General features: G+C 41.3%; 1 protein-coding gene across 1 annotated transcript in view; it reads right to left on the bottom strand.

Annotated features, from left to right (window-relative positions):
• DNAH8 (dynein axonemal heavy chain 8) overlaps positions 1-23,207 on the bottom strand; it is a 341,076-nt gene that overhangs the window by 44,607 nt on the left and 273,262 nt on the right. The window contains exons 85-89 of the mRNA XM_070456508.1: positions 20,426-20,578; positions 19,883-20,038; positions 8,616-8,732; positions 6,419-6,520; positions 733-893 (exon numbers count right to left, since the gene is read on the bottom strand). Coding sequence (XP_070312609.1) covers positions 733-893; positions 6,419-6,520; positions 8,616-8,732; positions 19,883-20,038; positions 20,426-20,578 — 689 coding nt within the window. The remainder of the gene's footprint in view (positions 1-732; positions 894-6,418; positions 6,521-8,615; positions 8,733-19,882; positions 20,039-20,425; positions 20,579-23,207) is intronic.

A 23,207-nucleotide genomic window follows, 5' to 3' on the forward strand; every position in this document is an offset into this window, starting at 1 on the left:
CTGGAGTCCTCTCTGTGGGGCTGGGTGGTCTTGGGTTCAGGAAGGGGCCGAGATCTCATCCAAAGGACGGGCCTGAGAAGGGGCCTGGGACTGGATGCACGTCCTATCTCTTCCCTCACCACCTCTTACCACAGTGACCGGGGCAGGGACATCAGGCGGAGCCCTTCTGCCTCAGAGCCCTTCTTCCTGGGCTCTGCATCTGCGTCCTCTGCACCTGTGCTCGTGGCATCTGGCCCTCCAAGGCAGCTCCTTACACAAGGATGCAGGTGAGCGAGTAGGGGGAGAGGGGCCATCTCCAAGAGGATCAGCAGAAACACGTGTCCTCCTCCTCTCCTCTCTGCCATCCTGCACCTTTTACATTCTGTTTATGACCATTATTTTTAACAGATTTTTTGAGATAAAAGGCAAAGAACCAGGAGGCTACCATCCTACCAGATCAGTGGCATCAAGACTAAGAACACAAACTGGTTTTATGACACAACAGAGAAGAAATAATCAATGCATAAATTAGAGCTTTAACATTGTCATAAACTCCGGAGCAGCAGGATTTAGCGACGGGCAAGCAGGCCAAGATAGGACAAAATTGTAACTGGGAGACAGGAAGTGACACTACTGTTTTTCACAGTAAAATAAAAAGAAGGGAAAGGAGAGAGATTAAGAGAGCAAATGAAGTGCACAGACTTTGCCAGACTGGGTTATATCCTTTCAAATTAAAAAACACCGGGAACTTACGTGATATCGGCATTCGGGTGAAGCCCGAAGACTTCAGGGTTATCTAGGGATGGCAATGACTGGATGTATTCGAAATACTGATCCAAGGTTTTGCACAGAGGGATTTTATACCCTGTATAAAAACAGAACGACGGTTCAAACATCTTCTCACTGAACCAGACCTATATCGGACAGAAAACAGGAGAAATAAATTGATGAATATCTAAATGAAAACCCCAAACTGCCACTGTCAAGGAGATAGGGTCACCTTATTTCCATTTTAAGCATTTTGTATACTGGGTTTGAAAGGCCTTTAACAAAACCACTGATACTATAGTTAGACATATGTGTGCATGCTCAGTTGCTTCAGTCATGTCCGACTCTTTGCAACCTCCAACACACTGTAGCCCACCATGGGATTATCCCAGCAAGAATACTGGAGAGGGTTGCCATTTCCTCCTCCAGGGAGTCTCCCCAACCCGGGATCAAACCCACACCTCCTGTGGTTCTTGCACTGCAATGCAGCTGGATTCTTTACCACCAAGCCACCTGGGAAGCATAGTTAGATATAGACTAAGGAAAGAGAAAGGCCACAATATAAGAACAATGAAAGCCAGTCTCTGTTTAACACCAAAGAAGATCATTTCTAAGGGTGAAGAGGAGAGAGCCAGCCTTGCAAGCCCACCCTCTACTGGAGTAATCTGACAAACCTTGAGTTCACTTTAAAGAGGCAAGGGAATGGACTGCAGAAGCAATAACCACATACACAGACACGCGCACACACACACACACACACACACACACACACACACACGAGAGCACACGTGGGCATTTTCACTTTCTCCCTTCTCCCCAGAAACAGCGCTCATGCCTGGGGGCTTACGCTTGTGCTCAGCGAGGCCCGCAGTGGCACTGAACACTCCATATAGCCAGGAAAAGTTCTTACAAATATCTCCCCTCCCACCCTGAGCTGGAGAGCACCCTCTGTTAATTAAGTTATGTCCCTGGACACAAGAAACAAATATATCCCACCATCTTATTGTTTGCCTTAAGACATCCCTTTCTCATTTTGTGTGAACTGATTATCTATAAGGTAACAGCGAGAGAACAAATAAATACTTGGTGTGGATAGACTTATTCTGAAGTGGAGGAAAAAAAGTGTTGAATGCCTATGAGCCTGCTTTGAGGCAATGACTTCTGTGTCTAAAGGAGTGATTTTCACAGAAGGGAGGGAAATAATGAGATGATGGGAAGAGGAGGGATACAGGCAGGATGTCCGAATCACTCAGAGGACTCCATGTGGAAAGAAATGGGGATTGTTTTCCTTCGATTGGTCACACTTTCTCTATTATCTTCCCTCCATATCCTGCCTCTTCCAAGTCTTTTTAGGTCCAGTGACTGCTCTGAAACACCCTGTTCCCTGGTTCTCCCTTTTTTATTCATCACAGTTCTATTCTATTCAACTCCTGTCCACAAGGCGTTGAGCTTAGAACAGGAACAGATTGCAAAGACAAGACACGCAGTCCTTTCCTTCAAGGAGCTTGTGACCCAGTAGAGAGAGAAGCCAGTTACATAATCACCACAATACAAAGTGCACTAAGGTAAGAGACACAGGAAATAAAAATAGCCAAAGTACTAAGGAGGCGAGCCAGGAACAAAGAAGAGCCTGATGGATGTCAGGCAAAGCTTTATCTAGGAGGTGATTTTGGAGATATACCTCAAAGGACAGAATTTTAGCAAACGAACTTGTGACTGGGGAGACCACACACGCAAAGGTATAGAATAACTGATGCAAAGATGTAACACAGGGTGGGTACATGATGAAACCAGTGTATTTACCCTAAGATAAATATAATGTAGAGGGAAGAGATCAGACAGAAAAAGTGAAGTGAGGTCATATTATGGATGACTGTGGATATAAAGGAGAGGACCGGAGCATAACTGAAAAAATGGGGAGCAGCTGAAAGTCATCAAAGAAAACAGTGCCATGATTATGGTCATTGTTTAGAAAGATGAGGTTTTTAGTTATGCAGATGACAAGGGTGGCAAAGGCCATGGGGTCTTCAGCACACAGACAGCAAATGACCACACGGAGTTCTGAGCTGCCAGGTGACATATGCATAAAAAAGCAAAATGAACTTTCTTCTTGTTTTTCCACTTCTTTAATAAAGTTCAACAGCATAAAGGAGTAAGTCCACGAATAGCTAGATCTAAAAACACAAAAACAGTTGAGTTTCACCAAATCTGGAGGACATTTTTTGGTATAATCAAAATACAGAATATGAAATCCACATGGAATTACTTCAGGAGACTCTTAAAGGTAGCCTATAAAAATAAGCAGTCATTCTTCAGGGACAAAGAGCAAAGTTCTACAATTACTGGTTTTAAGGGAGACAGGCCATAAGATGCTGAGAACAGAGAAAACAGACAAGGATTCAAAGATAAGCTCCAAATTGCAAGTCACAGGGACGGAGGATCCGATTTGAAGGCTCTGGTTTTCAATTGAAGTAATTTTCACTCAGGGAACACGGGCCAGGTAAAGTGGCAGCAGATGACAAGCCTTTGCCTCCCTAGTCACCCACACTCTGTTTGAAGACATTAAGCTGAGTGTTGATATTTTTCTATATTGAGCTGTCTTATATAAATTTTTAGGAGTCCCCCAGGTAGTAAAGAACTAGCCTGCCAATGCAGGAGACTTAAGAGATGCAGGTTTGATCCCTGGGTCAGGAAGATCCCCTGGAGGAGGGCATGGCAACCCACTCCAGTATTTTTGCTGAGAATCCCATGGACAGAGGAGCCTGGTGGGCTACCATCCAAGGGGCTGCAGAGAGTTGGACATGACTGAAATGACTTAGCATGCATACTCCCATGTATTTTTTAAAGTAAGTAAATTTTTTTACATCAGGCAAATACTAAATAATCAGTATTAAAGGTCAGTAAAGGTCAATTCCCTTTCCTTATCTTCCTTGCCCTCCCTCAGTTGACATTTCTTCTTTCTTGCTACATTAAAGTATATTAAAGTACTCAGGAATTTCTCCTCAGTTTCTTTCTTCATCCTCTTCTCTACACTTTCTTCTTAGATGATGATCTCATCTGATCTCCTGACTTTAAATGCCATTTATATATGACAAATTCCAAATCCTTTTCTCCAGCCCTGAGCTCTCTCCTGAGCTCCACCCTGTAAATCCAACTGCCTGTTTATCTTCATCCATTCTCTTATTCAACAAATATTTATTGAGTGCCTACTATGTGAGAGATCCATTCCAGGTACAGTGATGCAAACAGGTCAAGTCCCTGCCCTTATGGAACTTCCAGTCTTAGACATCTCCCCTTGGATGTCCAGTAGGCATCTCATAGGTTACATGATGAAAACAGATGACATATGCATATAAAAGCAAAAATTAGGAAATTTCCACCCCTAGTGAAATTTCTTTCCCCAGAAATTCTTTCTCTTCTCTGTAAATAATCCCATTCTTCATCCAGTTGCTTAGGTCAAAACTAGGAGTGATCCTTGACCCCACTCCTTCCTTCCCCATCAGCATTCTACTGGTAGTATCTGTACAATATGTCCAGAATCTATCCACTTTTCACAGTCTCCAGTGCCAAACTCCAATTTAGGTACTTGTTCAATTATTCTAACACAAATATGCTTACTAAGACATCTTTTTTCCCCCCTCTTTTGAATTTCAGATACAGAGGTGAGTTCACCATATTCCTGTATTTTATTATTCTCAGGTCTCTAGACCCTTTTCATTTTAGTTTTTCCCATTTAGCCCTTATATTCACTCCTAGTCTCCTCTTTGGGGGTTTCTATTCAAATATACTTGATATATGTCCTTGAAAGTATGTATTTATCCTTGAGAAATCATACAGGTACCACTCTATAGGTCTCATTTTATTTTTGAAAGCTCTGCACTCAATGCTATGTTCCTAAGATTTATGCATGATGTCATATGGACCATTTCTTCCACGTGCTGCTTTGTATTCCATGACAGGCATACATTTCACTCCTCTGTTCCTCCTCTAACTCCTCATTTAACTCCTCTAAGTCCTCAACCTGACAGACTCCCAGGTTGCTTTCAACTTTCCACTCTCCCAAACAATACTACAGATAGTGTCTTTGTACAAGTCTGCAAACCTGTCTGAGAATTACTCTGAGACATACACTCAAGAGTGGGATTCTGGTTCAGAGAGTAGTCACATCACGCACCTTTGACATGGCTCAGCACCACCAGCGCACCTTTGAAGGGCGAGCAATGGTAATACACGTGCTCACCCACTATTGCTTATCTGTTCTCTCAGGCTTCTTATCTATTCTCTTAGGCTTGTTCATCTCCACAGTGGATGCTGTGATGTGCCACCAAATCCTTCTCCAGGACCCAGGCACTGACTCCCCCAGCTGTCTGGAGTACTGGCTACTGAGGGCTCACAACATTGTCCCTCCCAGGAATTACCCTGGAAGGGAGCTGCCTCAACCAAAATCATGCCCTTGGGGGAAGAGAGGACCACAGGCAGAATCCGATATCTAAGAGTCCACTTCTGGAGAACCCAACTGACAATGGTCGCCTGCAGCTCCGTGCACAGTCTTGCCATGACATTTTTATACATATCCATATGTGGGTTTTTTTTCCCTAGAAATGTTCTGGGATGTATCTACCCATAATACTTAATTTCAGTTAAGTTTTGCTCAATTAATTCCCTGGAGATCTGCTTCTGCATATCCTTACCAACGCTTATCATCATCCACCTTTCTCCAAATAAAGTTTTAAGAAAAACCTTAGTAAAGGTTGAAAAGCAATTCAGATTTCTGGTCAACCTCCAGTTTACCAAAATAACCCAAGAGCTTATGCTTTGTTGTTGAGGTCTCAATTTTGTTCAAGTGGGAAACAAATCTAAGAATTGATTTGTTAGATCCTAACAAATCCAGCTTAGATCCAGCTTAGATCCTAATACAAAGAACCCAAACAACTATAAAATACTCTGATTTTTTTTCCCATTTAGGTAATGTACATTGCATTTTTAACATGTAAAAGTTTTAAGAATAATTTGAGCCTGGTAGATTCTTGCCTGGAGAATCCCAGGCACGGAGGAGCCTGGTGGGCGGCCATCCATGGAGTCACAGAGTCGGACACGACTGCAGTGACTTAGCAGCAGAAGCAGCAGATGTATTTATACCATTCATCCTTGGCGTGAAAGCCAGAATTGCTAAGAGATAATATTTTCTAGAAAATGTTTACTCATATGACCTATCCAGATTTTACTGGGCACCGAGGGAAAAAAAAAAACAAAACACTTCATCAATTTTCAATTGTCTGTCATAATGGAAAGAGATGAGAAAACTCAAATTTTGGCTCATTCTCCAGTCACTTATCTTGGGGCTTGAAATTGCTCTGAAGACTTGCCATCAGAGGAAAAGGCAGAGGTATTATGTCCAGTATTTTTATAGGAGGGGAGGTGGACATGAGCAGCTAATCTATACAGAAGAAGATTACAGATCATTGAGAGTTGACCTTTGTTCTGTTCTGGACCACAAGTAGATTGCTAGTTGGTATGGTTTTGGTTTGGTTGGCCAATTCTTTTCAGTGGCTCTGCTTTATATTTTTTCCCTTTCAGTTTGGCTTACCTATTATGAACCCAAAATATTCTTATTTAATAGGAAGATGCAATGAGATGTGTATCTATGCTATTTTTTTCTAAGTTGACTTACTCTAGCAAAGCAGTTAAGTAGACGTTTATCAAAGTCGTCGGTGACTCTGCCTCCATACTGCACCTCTCCAATCATGTACCGAACAGTATTCCATGACACACCCTTTATTAAAAAATAGAAAAGAGAAAAAAATAGAAAAGAGTTATTCATTGTAAACCCAAACAAATAATTCTAAACATTTCGACTCTTTCTCTAAAAGAAAGCTCTGAAAAAGGAAGCACTAGCTAGACTGCATTTAAAATTACTCATTATCTTATATTAATAACTCTTTTGCTCTTACATGACTGGAATTGCTATGGTTTGTTCACCAAAGAAAAACTTACAATACTAAACATCAGTGAATATATTGCTCATTGATTATTTAAAGTAGGGGAAAAAGAAGACTATTTTTCAGTCTGTGGATGTAATTACCTATAATGTTCATTATAGTAATGCCAAGCTGTTAGAGCAGAAAAAAGTCATGTTTAATGAGGAAAGGAGAAAAATCAAGTAATCAACACTTGAATATGCTTTCTTAGTAATATATTTTCTGAATCTGTATGAGAACATCTAGAAAATTATTCACGAGGTTTTTCTACAATGCAATATTTTTCTGACTCATTGTGTGAGCTATGACTACATCAAAGCATTTATTAATTTCATAGCAATCTTATACTAGCAACACATTTCAGATATTAATAGTTTTTTATTTTTAAAAAGTTTCAATACATTGGGGGTAGGAGAAGTAAGGATGCTTGATTTTTATTTACTTTATCTTGGTTAAAATTTTATTTTTCAGCTACATTGCCTTTCAAAGCAACTATTTCAAGATAATTGTCATTTGTACATACAAAAATGATAAACAATCACAGATACGAACCCATATAATTTTTTTCATCAAAATGTCATACTCAAATTTAATATCCCTTTGTAATTTCTAGGAAAAATGATGGTTTGATTCTAGATTTCTCCCCTAGCCAGATAACAGTTCATCATGGCTCACCGTCATAATACTGGTAGTGTAGAATCTATGATTATCTTTGTGAGAAGGTATCTACTCTGGGAAGGAAGAGAGGGAGAGATGACGGGCAACTCGTATTTACTGAGCCCTGACTACACACCATACGTTGTGCTTTCACACACAAATACTAACTTGTTTATTCCTCTTGGAAACCATGACCATTTTATATATGAAGAAACAGGTTCTGAGAGGCTCATAAACTTGCTCAAAATCACAGAATGAAAAACAGATTTTGAACTCCTTGGGACACACACATGAAAGAACAACTGAGTTTGTGTTCTTAGCTCAGTGACCCTGAGGAAGTCCATTGTTCTCTTTAGGCTAGTGTTAGTCACTCAGTCCTGTCTGACCCTTTGAAACCCCACGGACTATGTAGCCCGCCAGGCTCCTCTGTCCATGGGATTCTCCAGGCAAGAATGCTGGAGTGGGTGGTCATTCCCTTCTCCAGGGGATCGTCCCGATCCCGGGATCGAACCCAGGTCTCCTGCATTGCAGGTGGATTCTTTACCATCTGAGCCGTCAGGGAAGCCCTTAGCTTAGAACCTCATCAGTAAAACAGGGATGATGGTAATGCCTTCTGGATCTGCCTCACCCAGTTGTGAAAATAAAAATGAGAGCGTGCACACGTGAGCACCTTGAAATCTGTGAAGTGCTACACGACCAGTGATCACTGTTACAAATCACTGCTATTTATCTGCATAGAATCTGTTAAGATGCGACTTAAGGTGCAAATGGAATTTCACATGGGCTGGGAGATAACATTCTTACTTCAGAGGATTCTGAGGTAGCATGAGTGAGATGAGGGAAGGAAAGTCTGATTCAAGGCACACTTTCTCCAGAAGTACACTGAGGCACTGGGATGTGACGTGAAGAAGGCTGTGCTGTTTCTGAAAACAACGAGTTCATCCATCACAGCTCTGGCTGTGTTGTGCATGTGCTTGGGAGAGACAGAGGTGGGGTGAGGGTGGGGAACACAAGTGTGAAATGGAGAGCCCCACTGCACTCCGATGGGCAGCGGAGGTGTGACTGGAAATGGCTGGTTCGGTAAACAGGTGATTGGAATGACTGATCCCTTTTGGAAGAACTGGGGGGAACCTTAGCAGGGTCACTGCATATCCCAGCCTGCAAATGTCTGTAGAACTTTGATTTAAAGACAGCAGTGAAAACAAACAAACAAAAAGAAATAATTTCACTCACTTTCTTAATGTCGCATTCATCAAGATGATTCTGAATAAACTGAACGCTGGCTGAAAAGTCGGCAGAATTGAATTCATAGGGAATATTCCATCCTAAGGGACCAAATTTGCGTCGCTCCTTAAAAACACCAAAGAAAAGTAAGTATTGACTGAGATTTTTAACTTGTATTGCAGCTGATTCCTTTTTGTTATTAAAACAAACTACAGTAAAAGTAAAGCATGATACTGAAGTAAGTTGACATCATGAAAGAATATATCCCAGTATATGGTTTGGGATATAGCAAACATTAGAAATACTTTTCCTTGGCTCTAGATGGTTGTCAAAAGCAAATCTCCGACTATTTGCCAAATGGAGTCCGGGGTTTGAAAAGTCTAGGTCTCCACTGTCAGCTCAAAAAAGTGCAGTAGGTGCTCAACAAATAGCTGTTGAATGAATTCACTTATTCTAAATTGGACTCTTGAAAGTTTCAAATGTTAAATGTAAGGGTTTGAATTTTTGCTTTTCAAGTTGAATAACCTAAGCTCACAAGGGTGTTTAGACTCCCTGCTAGTATCACTTTGTAATCTTGCGGTTTCAGATTTTGAAAACTAAACATTTTCTATTGTAAAACATGACATAACTGCCTTCAGACATATTGCCCTTGTTTGTTCTCTCCTGTGAAACAGCGGTTAATCATTTCAAATCATCAGATTACTCATAAATAATCAAACAGGGCTCAAGCCAAATGACTCAATTTTTTTGATATTCTGAGACCATTTTAAAGGTATGTGAGTGTTAGGACTGATATTTCCAAACCCTGATCACCTAGCAAACCACATATATTAACTCAAATGCTACCATACCATCAGCTTTCCCTGCCTCAGCACACAATAAGTCCAATAAAAGTTCAATTATTTATTCAGGTTAGCTCCTGACCTTTGATCCAAGTGTCATTCATGTGGAGAGTAGAATCCTGATACATCGTGGGAAGATATAATTCTACTTCTCTACCTCTAAATGTGTACTAGCTTTTCTTTCTCTTTTTTGCCTTCCCTAACCCAACACATATATATAGACACACACATACACAGTTTTCACAAGCCATTCCAATACTTCTTTCTGCAGCAGTTCCATGCTTTAGACCATGAATAACACTACCATTTAAAGGAATCTAAATGAATTTTAATTTGGGCAAATTCATGGACAAGTCAGAGAAGAAACTGAGAAAGTGAGAAGCTTTAATTACTGATTTTTGGTAAAAAAAAAAAAAAAACAAAAAAACCACCTGCCAAGGCAGGAGACACAAGAGATGCAGGTTTGATCCCTGAGCCAGCAAGATCCCCTGGAGAATGAAATGGCAAACTGCTCCAGTATTCTTGCCTGGAAAATTCCATGGACAGAGGAGCCTGGTGGGCTATAGTCCATGGAAGTCACAAAGAGCTGGACATGACTGAACACACACAGCACAGGATATGCTTTTAAGCATATCCTAAATCAAAATTAATTTGGGTCCAGATGTCCTGACCCTGGGAGATCAGACTGAGGACAAACAACCCTTAGAAATGTAAACCACTACCATTATTTCTAGAACTGTTCTTCTTTAGGTTGGGTTGTCAGATATCAGGCATTTGTATGGAGGGACTCCCATTTCCACTCTAGCTAATTAGATCAAAGGTGGACAACAAGCCCAAGACGGACAACAAACATCCCCTCTCCCAGGAATTTGAACTTAAGAGTTCAGAATTGGTATTCAGAGGTTGTCCTAATCAGAGCTCACTGAGGTGAGCCTCGTCCAGGTTGTTCCAGGAGCAAGGGTGGCTTGGAGGTTCTATAGGACATTAACACAAAAATGCATTCGGCTAACCCTTGAGTCTCTAGAATTCCTTCCGTCTTGAAGACTTCAAAGTGAAAAATGCAAAAATACACTTATAATTAAAATGCACATGATTTCCCATTAAAAGAGAGAATCGTCTCTAAAATAGTTTTACCCATTTTGACTTAGTTTTTAAAATTTACTGGTCAATTAGACAGGAGACTGAATGAAGAATAATTCTTCCTTTCCAATTACTAAAGCTGCTTAAATTGGCTCTACAGAAACATTCCCATTTACGTGCACTGAGTGAATGCAACTCAGTTGTTCCTTAAAATGCGATCTTTGAAAACTGTCCTAATGCTGAGATTTGTTTCATTTTACATTACTAGCAATTTTTATTCATGAACATTCACTTCTTAGGCTGGTTCACTAAAATCACAGATGGTTTAATTCCTCTTGGAAAAAAGGACAAAATCTAGGGATCTCTTCTTTCACAAATGAGGTCATTTCACTTTATTGCTATGTTTTTTGTACTTATTGATTCCTATAAGTGACAGTTAAGAAAAAACAATACCTAAGTAGCACCTTGGATTTATATCAGGATAGACTCAAACCATTGGGACCTAAGAATTCATTTGGAAGCTCAAAAGCAGAGGACTTTGCTAGAATTTGGAATGTTTGGAATATTGAACCTCTCCAATCCAATTAGTGTTTTTTTAAATTATGAGTCGTAGGTGATATCATAGAAAAATATTAGAATCAGTGCATTTGCAAGAAGTTTTAATCTAGCTAAGAAAATAAGACTTAGAAGCAAGGGAAGGACAACACGGTAGTAAGTATAATTAACTGTCAAAATTTCACAGACGTTAAGCTTGAAGAAGACATTCAATCAAGGGCTCCTGGGAAGAACGAAACTGCAGCTGGTCTTTGAACAGAAGGGAGAAAAGAATCCTGAGCTTGGTCAAGGTCAGGAGCAAAGACAGGAGTACAGAGCTCATGATCTGCCCAGAAGGAGGGTGCAGAACTGTGCCAGTGCAGCAGGGGACAGCCTCTGCTGAGTGTATCTGAAACCACAGCCCCACGTGATGATTCAGGGGTGAATGGAACACAGACAGATTTGAGCACAAGACCTGACTCAGCAGAAAGGAGTTGTTAACCCATTATTAAGTTGGAGAGTCATGATTTTAGGAAGACTAGCCTACTCTCTTGGAGAAGGAAATGGCAACCCACTCCACTATTCTTGCCCGGAGAATCCCAGGGACGGGGGAGCCTGGTGGGCTGCCGTCTATGGGGTCGCAGAGAGTTGGACACGACTGAAGTGACCTAGCAGCAGCAGCAGCAGTCTACTCCCTACTGAATTTAACCAATACAGTTCCTTCTTTCTGCTCCAAAGGATATATAAAACACAACTATCAGTGCAATATGGACAATGTGGAATCCTCCACAGAACACCAAAGAGAAGCTGTTCAATGGAATCATCATTTTAATGATGTCAAAGCCATTTCCAGTTTTATGTTAGAATCTACCTCAGCCTAACGATCCTCTCTCCCACAGTCCAGGACAGAATCATTTCAGGCTCATCTTCAAAGCAAGGCTCTCTTTAGAGCATTGCATCCTATTTATTTAATAACTGGAGCTAACATAAAATGAAAAATAAAATCCATACTGGCCAACATAAGAGAAACATCAATGGGTTAAAATAATTAACAGAAATAGTCAGAACCCCTGGGAAAAACTATATAGGAATGTGTAAAAGATATTTTTAAAAAATTCTGTTACTATAATTATTTTCAAGAGATTTGCACTAAGAACTTTATTATCACACCTTCCCAAAGCAAGAACTAGTATTCAGACTATTAAATTTTAATTGAGTATTTGTCAAGGCTTAAACCTTAAAGTCAGAAAAGTAAACACTTTTATGAATGAGGAACTGTTAACAGTGGTACTCCCTGAGCCCCACAGATATGGCCATTTTTTAAAAATATTAACAAATATTTTAAGAGCCATGGTAAAATTTTAAGTTTGCAACTGCCCCTGCAGGCAGTGTGAGCTGCTAATCAAAGACTCTTGTAATAAACCTCACAAAGTTGTGTATCAAACATGGGCCTCAATGTGGCAAGCCACAGTGAGAAAGAGAAATATCCAAACTATGAAAAGGACATAAAAATGACTAAGACACCTCCCCCAAGGGCACTGGCTCTTTGGCAGTTATTCTCCATCCTCACTGAAAACTAGAATCACTTGGGAAGTTTTGCAAAGGTCTGAGAACTTCACCACAATGCCTCTTCCAGGGGATTCTGGATCCAGGCAGTGGCTGAGGATCCAGTCGTTAAGATAAGATGCTTAAGAGAGATGCTTAAGATGTTCACAGGTTCAGTTTGCTGGACCACTGCTTAAGATGCTCAGGGTCCAAGTGGTGTGCCACAAGGGGCAGTACATGGATCATCAGTGGGAACAAAACAGCCAGGCTTTTCCTGACCTTCTGCAGGAAGTGTTGGCAGGACACTACAGACGGAATTGTTAGGTTTCAGAAGACCCAGACTTTGGCGGAGGATATATTTAAAACTAAAATCCTGAAGGGTGAGTGTGGGCTTGCTCTGAAGCCCAAGATAGTGCTATATTGAAGCTTCTGGGAAATAGTAGTGAGAGAATATTGACACCAGAGGGACACTTCCCTTGAGAGTCATCTTTCAGAGGATGCAGGAATTGTTCTCAAGAAGTAGTGGCCAAGTAAGTGGAGGCGTGCACCAGGGCGCTGGGATGAAAGGCCCCCATGGGGAGGGCAGGAGGACTGGCTGGCCGAAGCAGAGACATCAGCTGGCTGCAGTGAGAGCTGACTCGGCAGCAGTAACCTGGGAGCCAAGTTCCTGGAGGAGGAGGGAGGGAAGCCGGGGAGTCGGGAGTGAGCAGAACTTGGTGCAGAATTGGTTGGTGCATCTATGCACGTTTCCATGGCAGCACCCAGGGCACCCCCTCCCCCTGGGTAAGCCTGCTCCCACCTCAAGACACCCTCCACCACTCTTCTACCCAAGAAAGTTGTCCTTGACCAGTCAGATCTACTTCCCCTCCTTACAGGAGCGGAGGGGTGCTCATTTCGTCCTCTGCAACAAGAGTAGGGTCCACATAACACATGATGCCCTTGAGCTGGGGTGCATGAGGCCAAACCATGGTTAGGGAGGAGAAACACACTGGGGAGCAGGTGGGGGGCGACTGTTTTACCACTAGGTCCTGCCTTCTCATGTGTGATGGACTCCAACATGAACCCCTGGGAAGTGAGCAGACTCTTCCCAGAATAGACCCCCCCCACACACACACCATGTCCTCCACCTGCCTTTCATCTGTAGAAAAACTTTAGTCAAAAATTTAATCAGAGAGGTAAGAAAATACAAAAGGAAGAAATAATAATAGCTTAGTCATTAAAAAAAAAATGTCAAGGGCCTTTGGTTCTTCCTCAAGGACCATAGACAATACTCTGAGCCACGTCCTTTGAGTTGTCTTACAGACTGGAACCACCACCAGGTAGGAGAAGTTACTGTATATTGCCCACAAGCACACACACCTCAGACCAGCTGGAACCAAACCATGGATGATGCTGACTCCTCCTTACCTCACCACCCACCAGTCAGAAGAATGTCCACAAGCTGACTGTAAGACTCCTCACTACCCTCTCCAGGGTGGTAAACTCAGTTTCAAGAGCATTAGTCCACTGTGGCCCCCTTTGCCTGACAAAACAATAAAGCTATTCTCTTCTACTTCACCCAAAACTCTGTCTCCACGTCAGCACTGTCTTGCCAGCCCTGGAGAACAGACGGTGAGTTTGGGCATCAACTTCTCTAGTCCAGAAGCTTCAGATTATGTGACATGAACCAATTCTCTCTTCTTTTATTCAGTGTCTAAAGGACAAAAGTGCATACATCATGTTTGTATAAAGCAAGGGATACCCAGGAAAATTTGGAAGAATCAATTCACTGATTAACAAATCAGGTATTTGGCTTTTATATCCAACAATAGAAAAATAAAAGCCAAAATCTTTCTTTTCAGAATAGTCCTTCCTATAACAGTTGTGTCTTAAGCCCTAACATGCACACAAATCACTTGGGCATCTTATTACAATGCAGATTCTGATTCAGCAGATCCAGGGTGGGCCCTGAGATTCATCTCTTAGAAGTCTCCAGGTGACATGGATGCTGCTGACCCAGGACTACAAGCCCCTAAAGAAATCTGGATTTTTCTATCAGACTGGCTCTATCCTAACTGATTTACTTTGATTCATAGACCTACCATTCCTTGTTCCTATGCAATACTGTCCTTTATATCACTGGACTTTACTTTCAGCATCAGACACATCCACAACTGGGCATCGTTTCTGCTTTGTCTCCGTCTCTTCATTCTCCTGGAGCTACTTCTCTGCTCTTCCCCAGAGACATACTGGACACCTACCGACCTAAGAAGCTCATCTTTCAGAGTCATATCTTTTTGCCTTCTCACACTGCTCATGGAGGTCTCAAGGTTCCAGTTTGTGGATCACCCACCCGGTGACTTTATGGTAGGGCCAGTGGTGACCTCCTCCAAGAGGACTTATGTCACACGCTGCCTCCCAGGACTGCTATCAGCACACCCGTCCCCAAAGCAGGCCACCACTGACCCACACCTCCTCAGGAGACCCTGAAACACTCACAGGCAGGTCTGCTTCACTCTCTTGTGGGGGTCACTGCTCCTTTCCCTGGGTCCTGGTGCATGCAAGGCTTTGTTTGTGCCCTCCAAGAGTCTCTGGCATGCATGAGAGAACACACTGGTCACAACAAACACCCTCTTCCAATAACACAAGAGACGACTCTACACGTGGACATCACCAGATGGTCAATGCCAAAATCAGATTGATTATATTCTTTGCAGCCAAAGATGGAGACGCTCTATACAGTCAGGAAAAACAAGACTGGGAGCTGACTGTGGCTCAGATCATGAACTCCTTATTGCCAAATTCAGACTTAAATTGAAGAAAGTAGGGAAAACCACTAGACCATTCAGATATGACCTAAATCAAATCCCTTATGATAATACAGTGGAAGTGAAAAATAGATTCAACGGATTAGATCTGATAAACAGAGTGCCTAAAGAATGACGGATGGAGGTTTGTAACAGGAGATGGTGACCAAAACCATTCCCCCAAAAAGAAATGCAGCAAGGCAAGATGGTTGTCTGAGGAGGCCTTACAAATAGCTGAGAAAAGAAGAGAAGCAAAAGGCAAAGGAGAAAAGGAAAGCTATACCCATCTGAATGCTGAGTTCCAAAGGGTAGTAAGGAGAGATAAGAAAGCCTTCTTAAGTGAACAACGCAAAGAAATAGAGGAATACAATAGAATGGGAAAGACTAGAGATCTCATTAAGAAAATTAGAGATATCAAGGGAACATTTCATGCAAAGTTGGGCAAAAGGACAGAAACAGCAAGGACCTAACAGAAGGAGAAGAGATTAAGAAGAGGTGGCAAGAATACACAGAAGAACTACACAAAAAAGGTCTTAATGACCTGGATAACCACAATGGTGTGATCACTCACCTAGAGTCAGACACCTTGGAGTGTGAGGTCAAGCGGGCCTTAAGAAGCATCACTACAAACAAAGCCAGTGGAGGTGATGAACTTTCAGCTGAGCTATTTCAAATCCTAAAAGATGATGCTGTTATATTGCTGCACTCAATATGCCAGCAAATTTATAAAACTCAGCAGTGGCCACAGGACTGGAAAAGGGCAGTTTTCATTCCAATCCCAAAGAAAGGTAATGTCAAAGAATGTTCAAACTATCACACAGTTCCAATATTTCACATGCTAGCAAAGTAATGCTCAAAATCTTTCAAGCTAGTCTTCAACAGTATGTGAACCAAGAACTTCCAGATGTTCAAGCTGGGTTTAGAAAAGGCAGAGGAACCAGCAATCAAATTGCCAACATCTACTGCATCATAGAAAAAGCAAGAGAATTCCAGAAAAACATCTACTTCCACTTCATTGACTATGCCAATGCCTTTGACAGTGTGGATCACAACAAACTGTGGAAAACTCTTAAAGAGATGGAAATACCAGACCACCTTAACTGCCTCCTGACACATTTGCATGCAGGTCAAGGAGGAACAGAATTGGACATGAAACAATGGACTGGTTCCAAATTGGGAAAGGAGCACGTCAAGGCTGTATATTGTCACCCTGCTTATTTGACTTAAATGCAGAGTACATCATGCAAAATGCCAGGCTGGATGAAGCACAAGCTGGAATCAAGATTGCTGGAAGAAATATCAATAATCTCAGATATGCAGATGACACCACCCTAATGGCAGAAGGTGAAGAGGAACTAAAGAGCCTCTTGATGAAAAAGAGGAGAGTGAAAAAGCTGGCTTAAAATTCAGCATTAAAAAAAACTAAGATCAAGACATCTGGTCCCATCACTTCATGGCAAATAGATGGGGAAAGAATGCAAATAGTGACAGATTTTATTTTCTTGGGCTCCAAAACCACTGTGGACAGTTACTGCAGCCATGAAATTAAAAGATGCCTGCTTCTTGGAAGGAAAGCTATGACAAACCTGAAAGTGAAAGTCGCTCAGACGTGTCCTACCTTTTGTGAACCCATGGACTGTATAGAATACTGGAGAGGGTAGCCTTTCCCTTTTCCAGGGGATCTTCCAAACCCAGGGATTGAACCCAGGTCTAGACAGCATATTAAAAAGCCAAGATATCACTTTGCCAACAAAGGTCCATATCGTCAAAGCTATGGTTTTTCCAGTAGTTCTGTATGGATGTGAGAGTTGGACCATAAAGAAGACTGAGCACTAAAGAATTGATGCTTTGGAACTGTGGTGTTGGAGAAGACTCTTGAGAGTTCCTTGGACAGAAAGGAGATCAAACCAGTCAATCCCAAAGGAAATCAACCCTGAATACTCATTGGAAGGACTGGGGCTGAAGCTGAAGCTCCAATACTTTGGCCACCTGATGTGAAGAGCTGACTCATTGGAAAAGACCCTGATGCTGGGAAAGACTGAGGGCAGGAGGAGAAGAGGGTGACAGAGGATGTTTTGCTTAACTGAAAAACATTAAAACATTTCTCTAATTGAAACTAGAATGGAGGATGTGGGGTGGGGGGAAATGTTTGAATTATCCACACTCCTTGTGTAATCATAGAGCTGGACAACAGAATGTTAGAAATGGGAAAAATCTTGAAAGATCACTTCCTTCTGCCTTGAAACACAGATGGGGAAACAGAGGCCCCGAAAGGCACAAAACTGGACTGACCTTGTGTAGCTAACTGATGCCACAACAAGTCTAAAGCCCAGGCCTCCTGACTCTCTATGAAGTGCTCTAATACACTATGATCAGATTTTAAGAGATCTTCACAATTTTTTTTTTCTCATAGACATGCCACTGTGAACTTCATGGCCATAGCAGTGGAGATTTTGTTTGTTTGTTTTAATCCAAATACAATCACATTAAGTGCAAGTACACTTTGGCTCCATGACTGGCCCAGAGTCCCTTTCTTCTTTTTAGCACTTGGATAATGGCCACTAAAAACACAGATTGCAGTCTTGACTGTACGGAAAATACCCCCAATCGTCTATCCATGATAAGCATGGTGGAAAAGTTGAATCATCATTACTAGGAAAAGAATCATAAAATTTGCTGTTTGTGAACTGGGCATTAAATATCAGAGTTAAAGCAATATTTGTATTAGAGTGTGATAAGGTCTAGCAAACCCAACAATTCCCAGATAAGAATGTATGAAATTGGCTTCAGTGACTTAAAAGCCATAATTTACAATCAATCCAGAGGCCACAGTGGAACTTAGTAAAAATAACCACCCACAAAGCATTTATTCTAACTTCTCAGGGTGGGGGACAGAGAAATACCAGTTGCGACAGGGAACCTGCGGGTAAACACGCCCAATATTTCCTGGGGTGGGCACCCAATTCCCCTCCATTTTTGGGCAGGACAGGGAAAGATGAGGTCAAGCTCGGTGGGCCACTGGGCACAGTTGAACCATGACTCCTTGTTCAAACCAGTTGATTTATTTTGTTCTCACTCCAACTTCAGGAAAAGAAGAAATATAGCAAAGAGTTCAAGGAGCCCCTTTATCTCTCTGTGAAATCAAGAGTAAATCAACTACATTAAAATTACATAGCCTGGACTTCCCTGGTGGTCCAGAGGTTAAGAATATGACTGGCAATGCAGGGGACACAGGTTCAATCGCTTGTCCAGGAAGATTCCACATGCCACAGGGCAACTAAGCCAGAGCGCCACCAAATATGGAGCCCACGAGCCCAAGAGCCCATGCTCTGTCACAATGAGAGAAGCCCGTGCACCACAATTCTCTCGAATAACTGCCACTCGCCACTAATAGAAAAAGCCTGTGTTCAGCAACGAAGATCCAGTGCAGCCAAAAACAAATAAATTACTAATTTTAAAAATTATATAGCTTTCAAATACAGAACAAAATCCAAAATCCAAATATAGAACAAAGTGGTAACAAATGAAAAAACAAAAAACAAAACCCATAGAGACGTTGCTGGGTAGCCACACAGTACAAGCAAATCGGAAACAATCTGAAGACAACAGCTGACCCCTACAACTCATCTTCCAAACACCATGACCACCACTGTCCCAGTGGGGAGGAGGGTCAAAACACACTTGCATCCAAGGCAGGCAACATGGGGTCTGACTCCTAGATTCACCATTTAGGAAGGACCTTAACCTCTCTGAGTCTCAATTTCCTCATTTTCCAGATGGTGATAAATCCAACCCTGGAAGGTGGTTATTAGTATTACATGAGATGGTATATATAACACTACCTAACCTCTCTGAGTCTCAATTTCCTCACTTTGCAGATGGTGATAAATCCTACCCTGAAAGGTGAATGTTAGTATTACATGAGATGGTATAGAGAGCACTGCCGGACAGCATAGGCAACTTTCAAGATCCAGTTCCTATCAGAGTAATTCGTTGGTTCAGCCCACATTTATTGAGCTCTGGCATTGCTGCAGCTGCTGCTGTGACAAGTGGAGACTGAGCAGTTATAAAAGGACAGAGTCATTGCTCTGAAGAATCTTACATTCTAGGGGCTGAGATGGGGGATGGGGGCAGGAGGATGCCTTAAACACATAAGCAAATATGCACATCCTGTGCCAGGTGGGGAAAAAAGTGCCATGAAGGAAAAAGAAAGTGAGGTGAGGACACTAGAGAGTGGAGCCGGGGGGCAAACATAACATCATTCAGTTCAGTCGCTCAGTCGTGTCCGACTCTTTGCGACCCCATGAATCGCAGCACGCCAGGCCTCCCTGTCCATCACCAACTCCCGAAGTTTACTCAAATTCATGGTCATCGAGTCGGTGATGCCATCCAGCCATCTCATCCTCTGTAGTCCCCTTCTCCTCCTGCCCCCAATCCCTCCCAGCATCATTAGCATCTTCTAAAAGTGCAAACGGTTCCTAGAAGTTACCTGCACAGTGGAGTGTAAAAACGCTACAGTGTAAAGCATTGGCTTCCACATGGGTAAATTACTGATATCCAGAAGGTCTTGATTAATTCCGGCAAATGTTCTTTTCAGACCTGCACGAACGCCTTGGGGTGGCTCATTAGTGAATTTGAGAGAAGTCTGTCATAAAAACAAATAGTGAAAAAAAAAAAAAGGTAAATAGCACTTTTGTTTCTATAAATTACCGTGAAGGATAAAATAGAAATGACAATACATCAGACAACAATATGCTTGTGGTACATAAAAAGGCACAGTGTAAACTAGTTATATTGATCAGAGCTAAAACCCAATAAATTAATACCACATCTTATAACTCTCCTGTGGCAATATTTACTATATAACCTTGATGATTATAGTCAAGGTTTTGACGATAATGGCATTAAGATTTTACAATGCGGACTTGCCCCAAAAAAGCCTGTTACGTTTGCCATCTTTCAGTAATGACAGAAGTGTCATCTTCCTTTGTATAACTCTCAAGGAAAAGACACTGATCTCATGGTAACAAACCTGAAGCAATGTAATGGGAAAACGAACGTGCGGCTCGGTAGTTATCCACACTCGGAAAGTATCATCGATGGTCTCTGTGATGGTTAATGTCTCCAGCAACTCTTCCATGAATTCCAGGCCAAGGTGACAATTCTGCAGCAATACCCAGCCACCCTGTATTCAAAATGACTTCATGTTAATTCCTCATAACATTTTTCTATGATTTTAATAAAACAAAGTGTACACACAAATATTTTTTAAACTTTTGCTCAGGGCAAGGGAATACTCTGTTTTAAGCACATATATGTTAATAGAATTATTATATGTCAATACAAACATTTTTTTCTTCCTGCTTCTGGTAAAGCTGGTTACTTGGAATCAAGCGATTTCAAAATGAATGTTACTCTGTCACCCCTGGTTCAGAAGGGAACAGAAGTTAAAACGGAGTCAGACTTTATTAAGTACAGTGTGTGCACCATCTAATGGTGGGAATGGGTATTTTGGAATTTGTAACTTGTCCCGCCTAAGGTAAATCAGAAGGGACTCACGCCAAAGCCAAGCCATCCATTGTCACTAAGAGATGCACATAACCTCATGAAAGTTGGAGGAGTTGATGAAAATTCATCAACAGTCAAGTTAGGAAGAAAACAGAGAATTTTATTAGAGCCAAACTGAGGATTATAGCCTGGGAGACAGACTCAGAGGCTCTGACTGTCCCACCTATTAGAAGTCAAAGGCACAGTCATACACATTTTCAAGACAAAGGATCATACATCAAAATGACATGCTGACGTTTCACATGAAGTTCACCAAAGATACACAGTCCAGGTAAGCATCTACAAAGACAGCAACAAGTCACCATGCTAATCTTTAAGAAGCTACGTGGTTAGTGTCAAAGAAATGGGGGGAAAACAACCTGATCTTTGCGTTGGAGCGGGCATTCCCACCCCTGAGGAGGTCTGGTTGATGCATAACGCAGACACACACTGCAGAGGGAATGCAGGAGGCCCAGACGAGCAGAGAGAGCCAATTTTACGCTACAGTTTTCTTCTGCTGCCTTGAAATACAAATTTTACTTCACCAGAGGCAATACATTTGGTGACATTTGCTACCAGTATTCTTGCCTAGAAAATCCTATCTACAGAGGAGCCTGGTGGGCTACAGTCCGTGGGGTGGCAGAGTTGGACACAACTGAGTGACTGAGCATGCCTGCTACCATAATACTAAATCCTTTTTTAAAATTTATTTATTTTTAATGGAAGGATAATTGCTTGACAACTTTGTGTTGGTCTCTGCCATCCATTGACATGTATCAGCCACAGGTATACATATGCCCCCTCCCTCTTGAACCTCCCTCCTGCCTCCCACCCCAGTACTAAATCTTATTCTTTGTCAGCACTCCTCCCAGACATTCCTGAAACCACAAAGTTTATTAAGCACTATCTAAATATTGACAAAACCTTAACAATATGTCACATAACCATCACAGTTCTATAAGAACATAGTTTACTAGCCAGCTGATGCTTTGATATACTTTATGCAACAAGATCAAATAAATACAGCTACAAGTTATTGAGCTCAGTATACAAGTGGTAAGGCATATATATTATGCCTTATACTGCAAGAGAAAATACAACTCAGATTGGCTTAAATAGCAAAGGGGACTTTTTGGTCTAGACAACCAGACCGTCAAGAAGATGAACTTCATGGTCAGAACTCTGGGTCCTTGTGGATCCAGTTACTCTCTGATTCCCTGCTCTGAATTCCACAATGTCAGCTTTATCCTAAATCTTTCAAGTGACAATGTGGTTATACCTGTTCATGCTTATTGTTGGTATTATTGTTGTTATTTGTTTTGTTTTGTTTTTGCCTATGCCACATGGCATGTGGGATCTTAGTTCCCCAACCAGGGATCGAACACACACCCTCTGCATTGGAAGCTCGGAATCTTAACCATTAGACAGCCAGGGAAGTTCTGTTTTTTTTTTATAATGCCAATATTATCAATATTTATCCCACCTTGAGACACAGAACACAAAAGTTATTAAAAAAAAAAAACTAATATCCCAAAGAAAGTTAATGTGAACGCTGTATTCAAATTTAAAAGCTTCTCACTGATGGAAACTAAAGAAATTATTTAAGGCCCAAAGTCAAACAGTCAGATCATTCAACAGAGTGAATAATTTTATCTGAGTAAAAATAATTATATATAATCACTTTGGTATATATAAATTAAATACCATATATTATTGAATTTAATTAACTGATAAAGATTAAGGCTTAGGGCACTTGAGAATTAATGGTGAGCCTGAAAACTTGATGACCCAAGCAGAGTTTTAGCCCATTAACCCTCTCCAGTCATTAATTCCCAGGGAAAAGTTGATAGAGACATTATGAGATCAAAAGCTTAAAAATAAACCAAGATCTTATTTTATTTTTATAAATGGTGCAATTTCTTATTGCTGCTGAAACTGCTATCAACCAAGCTTTTCTAGAAAATTAATGTCCTGTGTATTTATTAGGTGTGATGAAAAATATTTCTCAATATTCCATTCAGCTTGCAATTTTCAGTAAAAACTGTTATCAATATTTAAACATAACACCCTCAAATATTTCTTATTTGCCTGAAACTACCCACTAATGAAAAATGAAAGGCTCACTTTAACCGAAAATTGAAATTTGACTCTCTCAATCTGTCACTTCTTAAGCACTATCTATTAATATTGATCATGACATTCCAAGACTGCTAGAGCTGCATTCTTTATGAACTAGAAAGTGAGTCTGCCAAATTACCAAAAAATAT

Source organism: Odocoileus virginianus, chromosome 27, assembly GCF_023699985.2.
Source record: "Odocoileus virginianus isolate 20LAN1187 ecotype Illinois chromosome 27, Ovbor_1.2, whole genome shotgun sequence".
Lineage (NCBI taxonomy): Eukaryota > Metazoa > Chordata > Mammalia > Artiodactyla > Cervidae > Odocoileus > Odocoileus virginianus.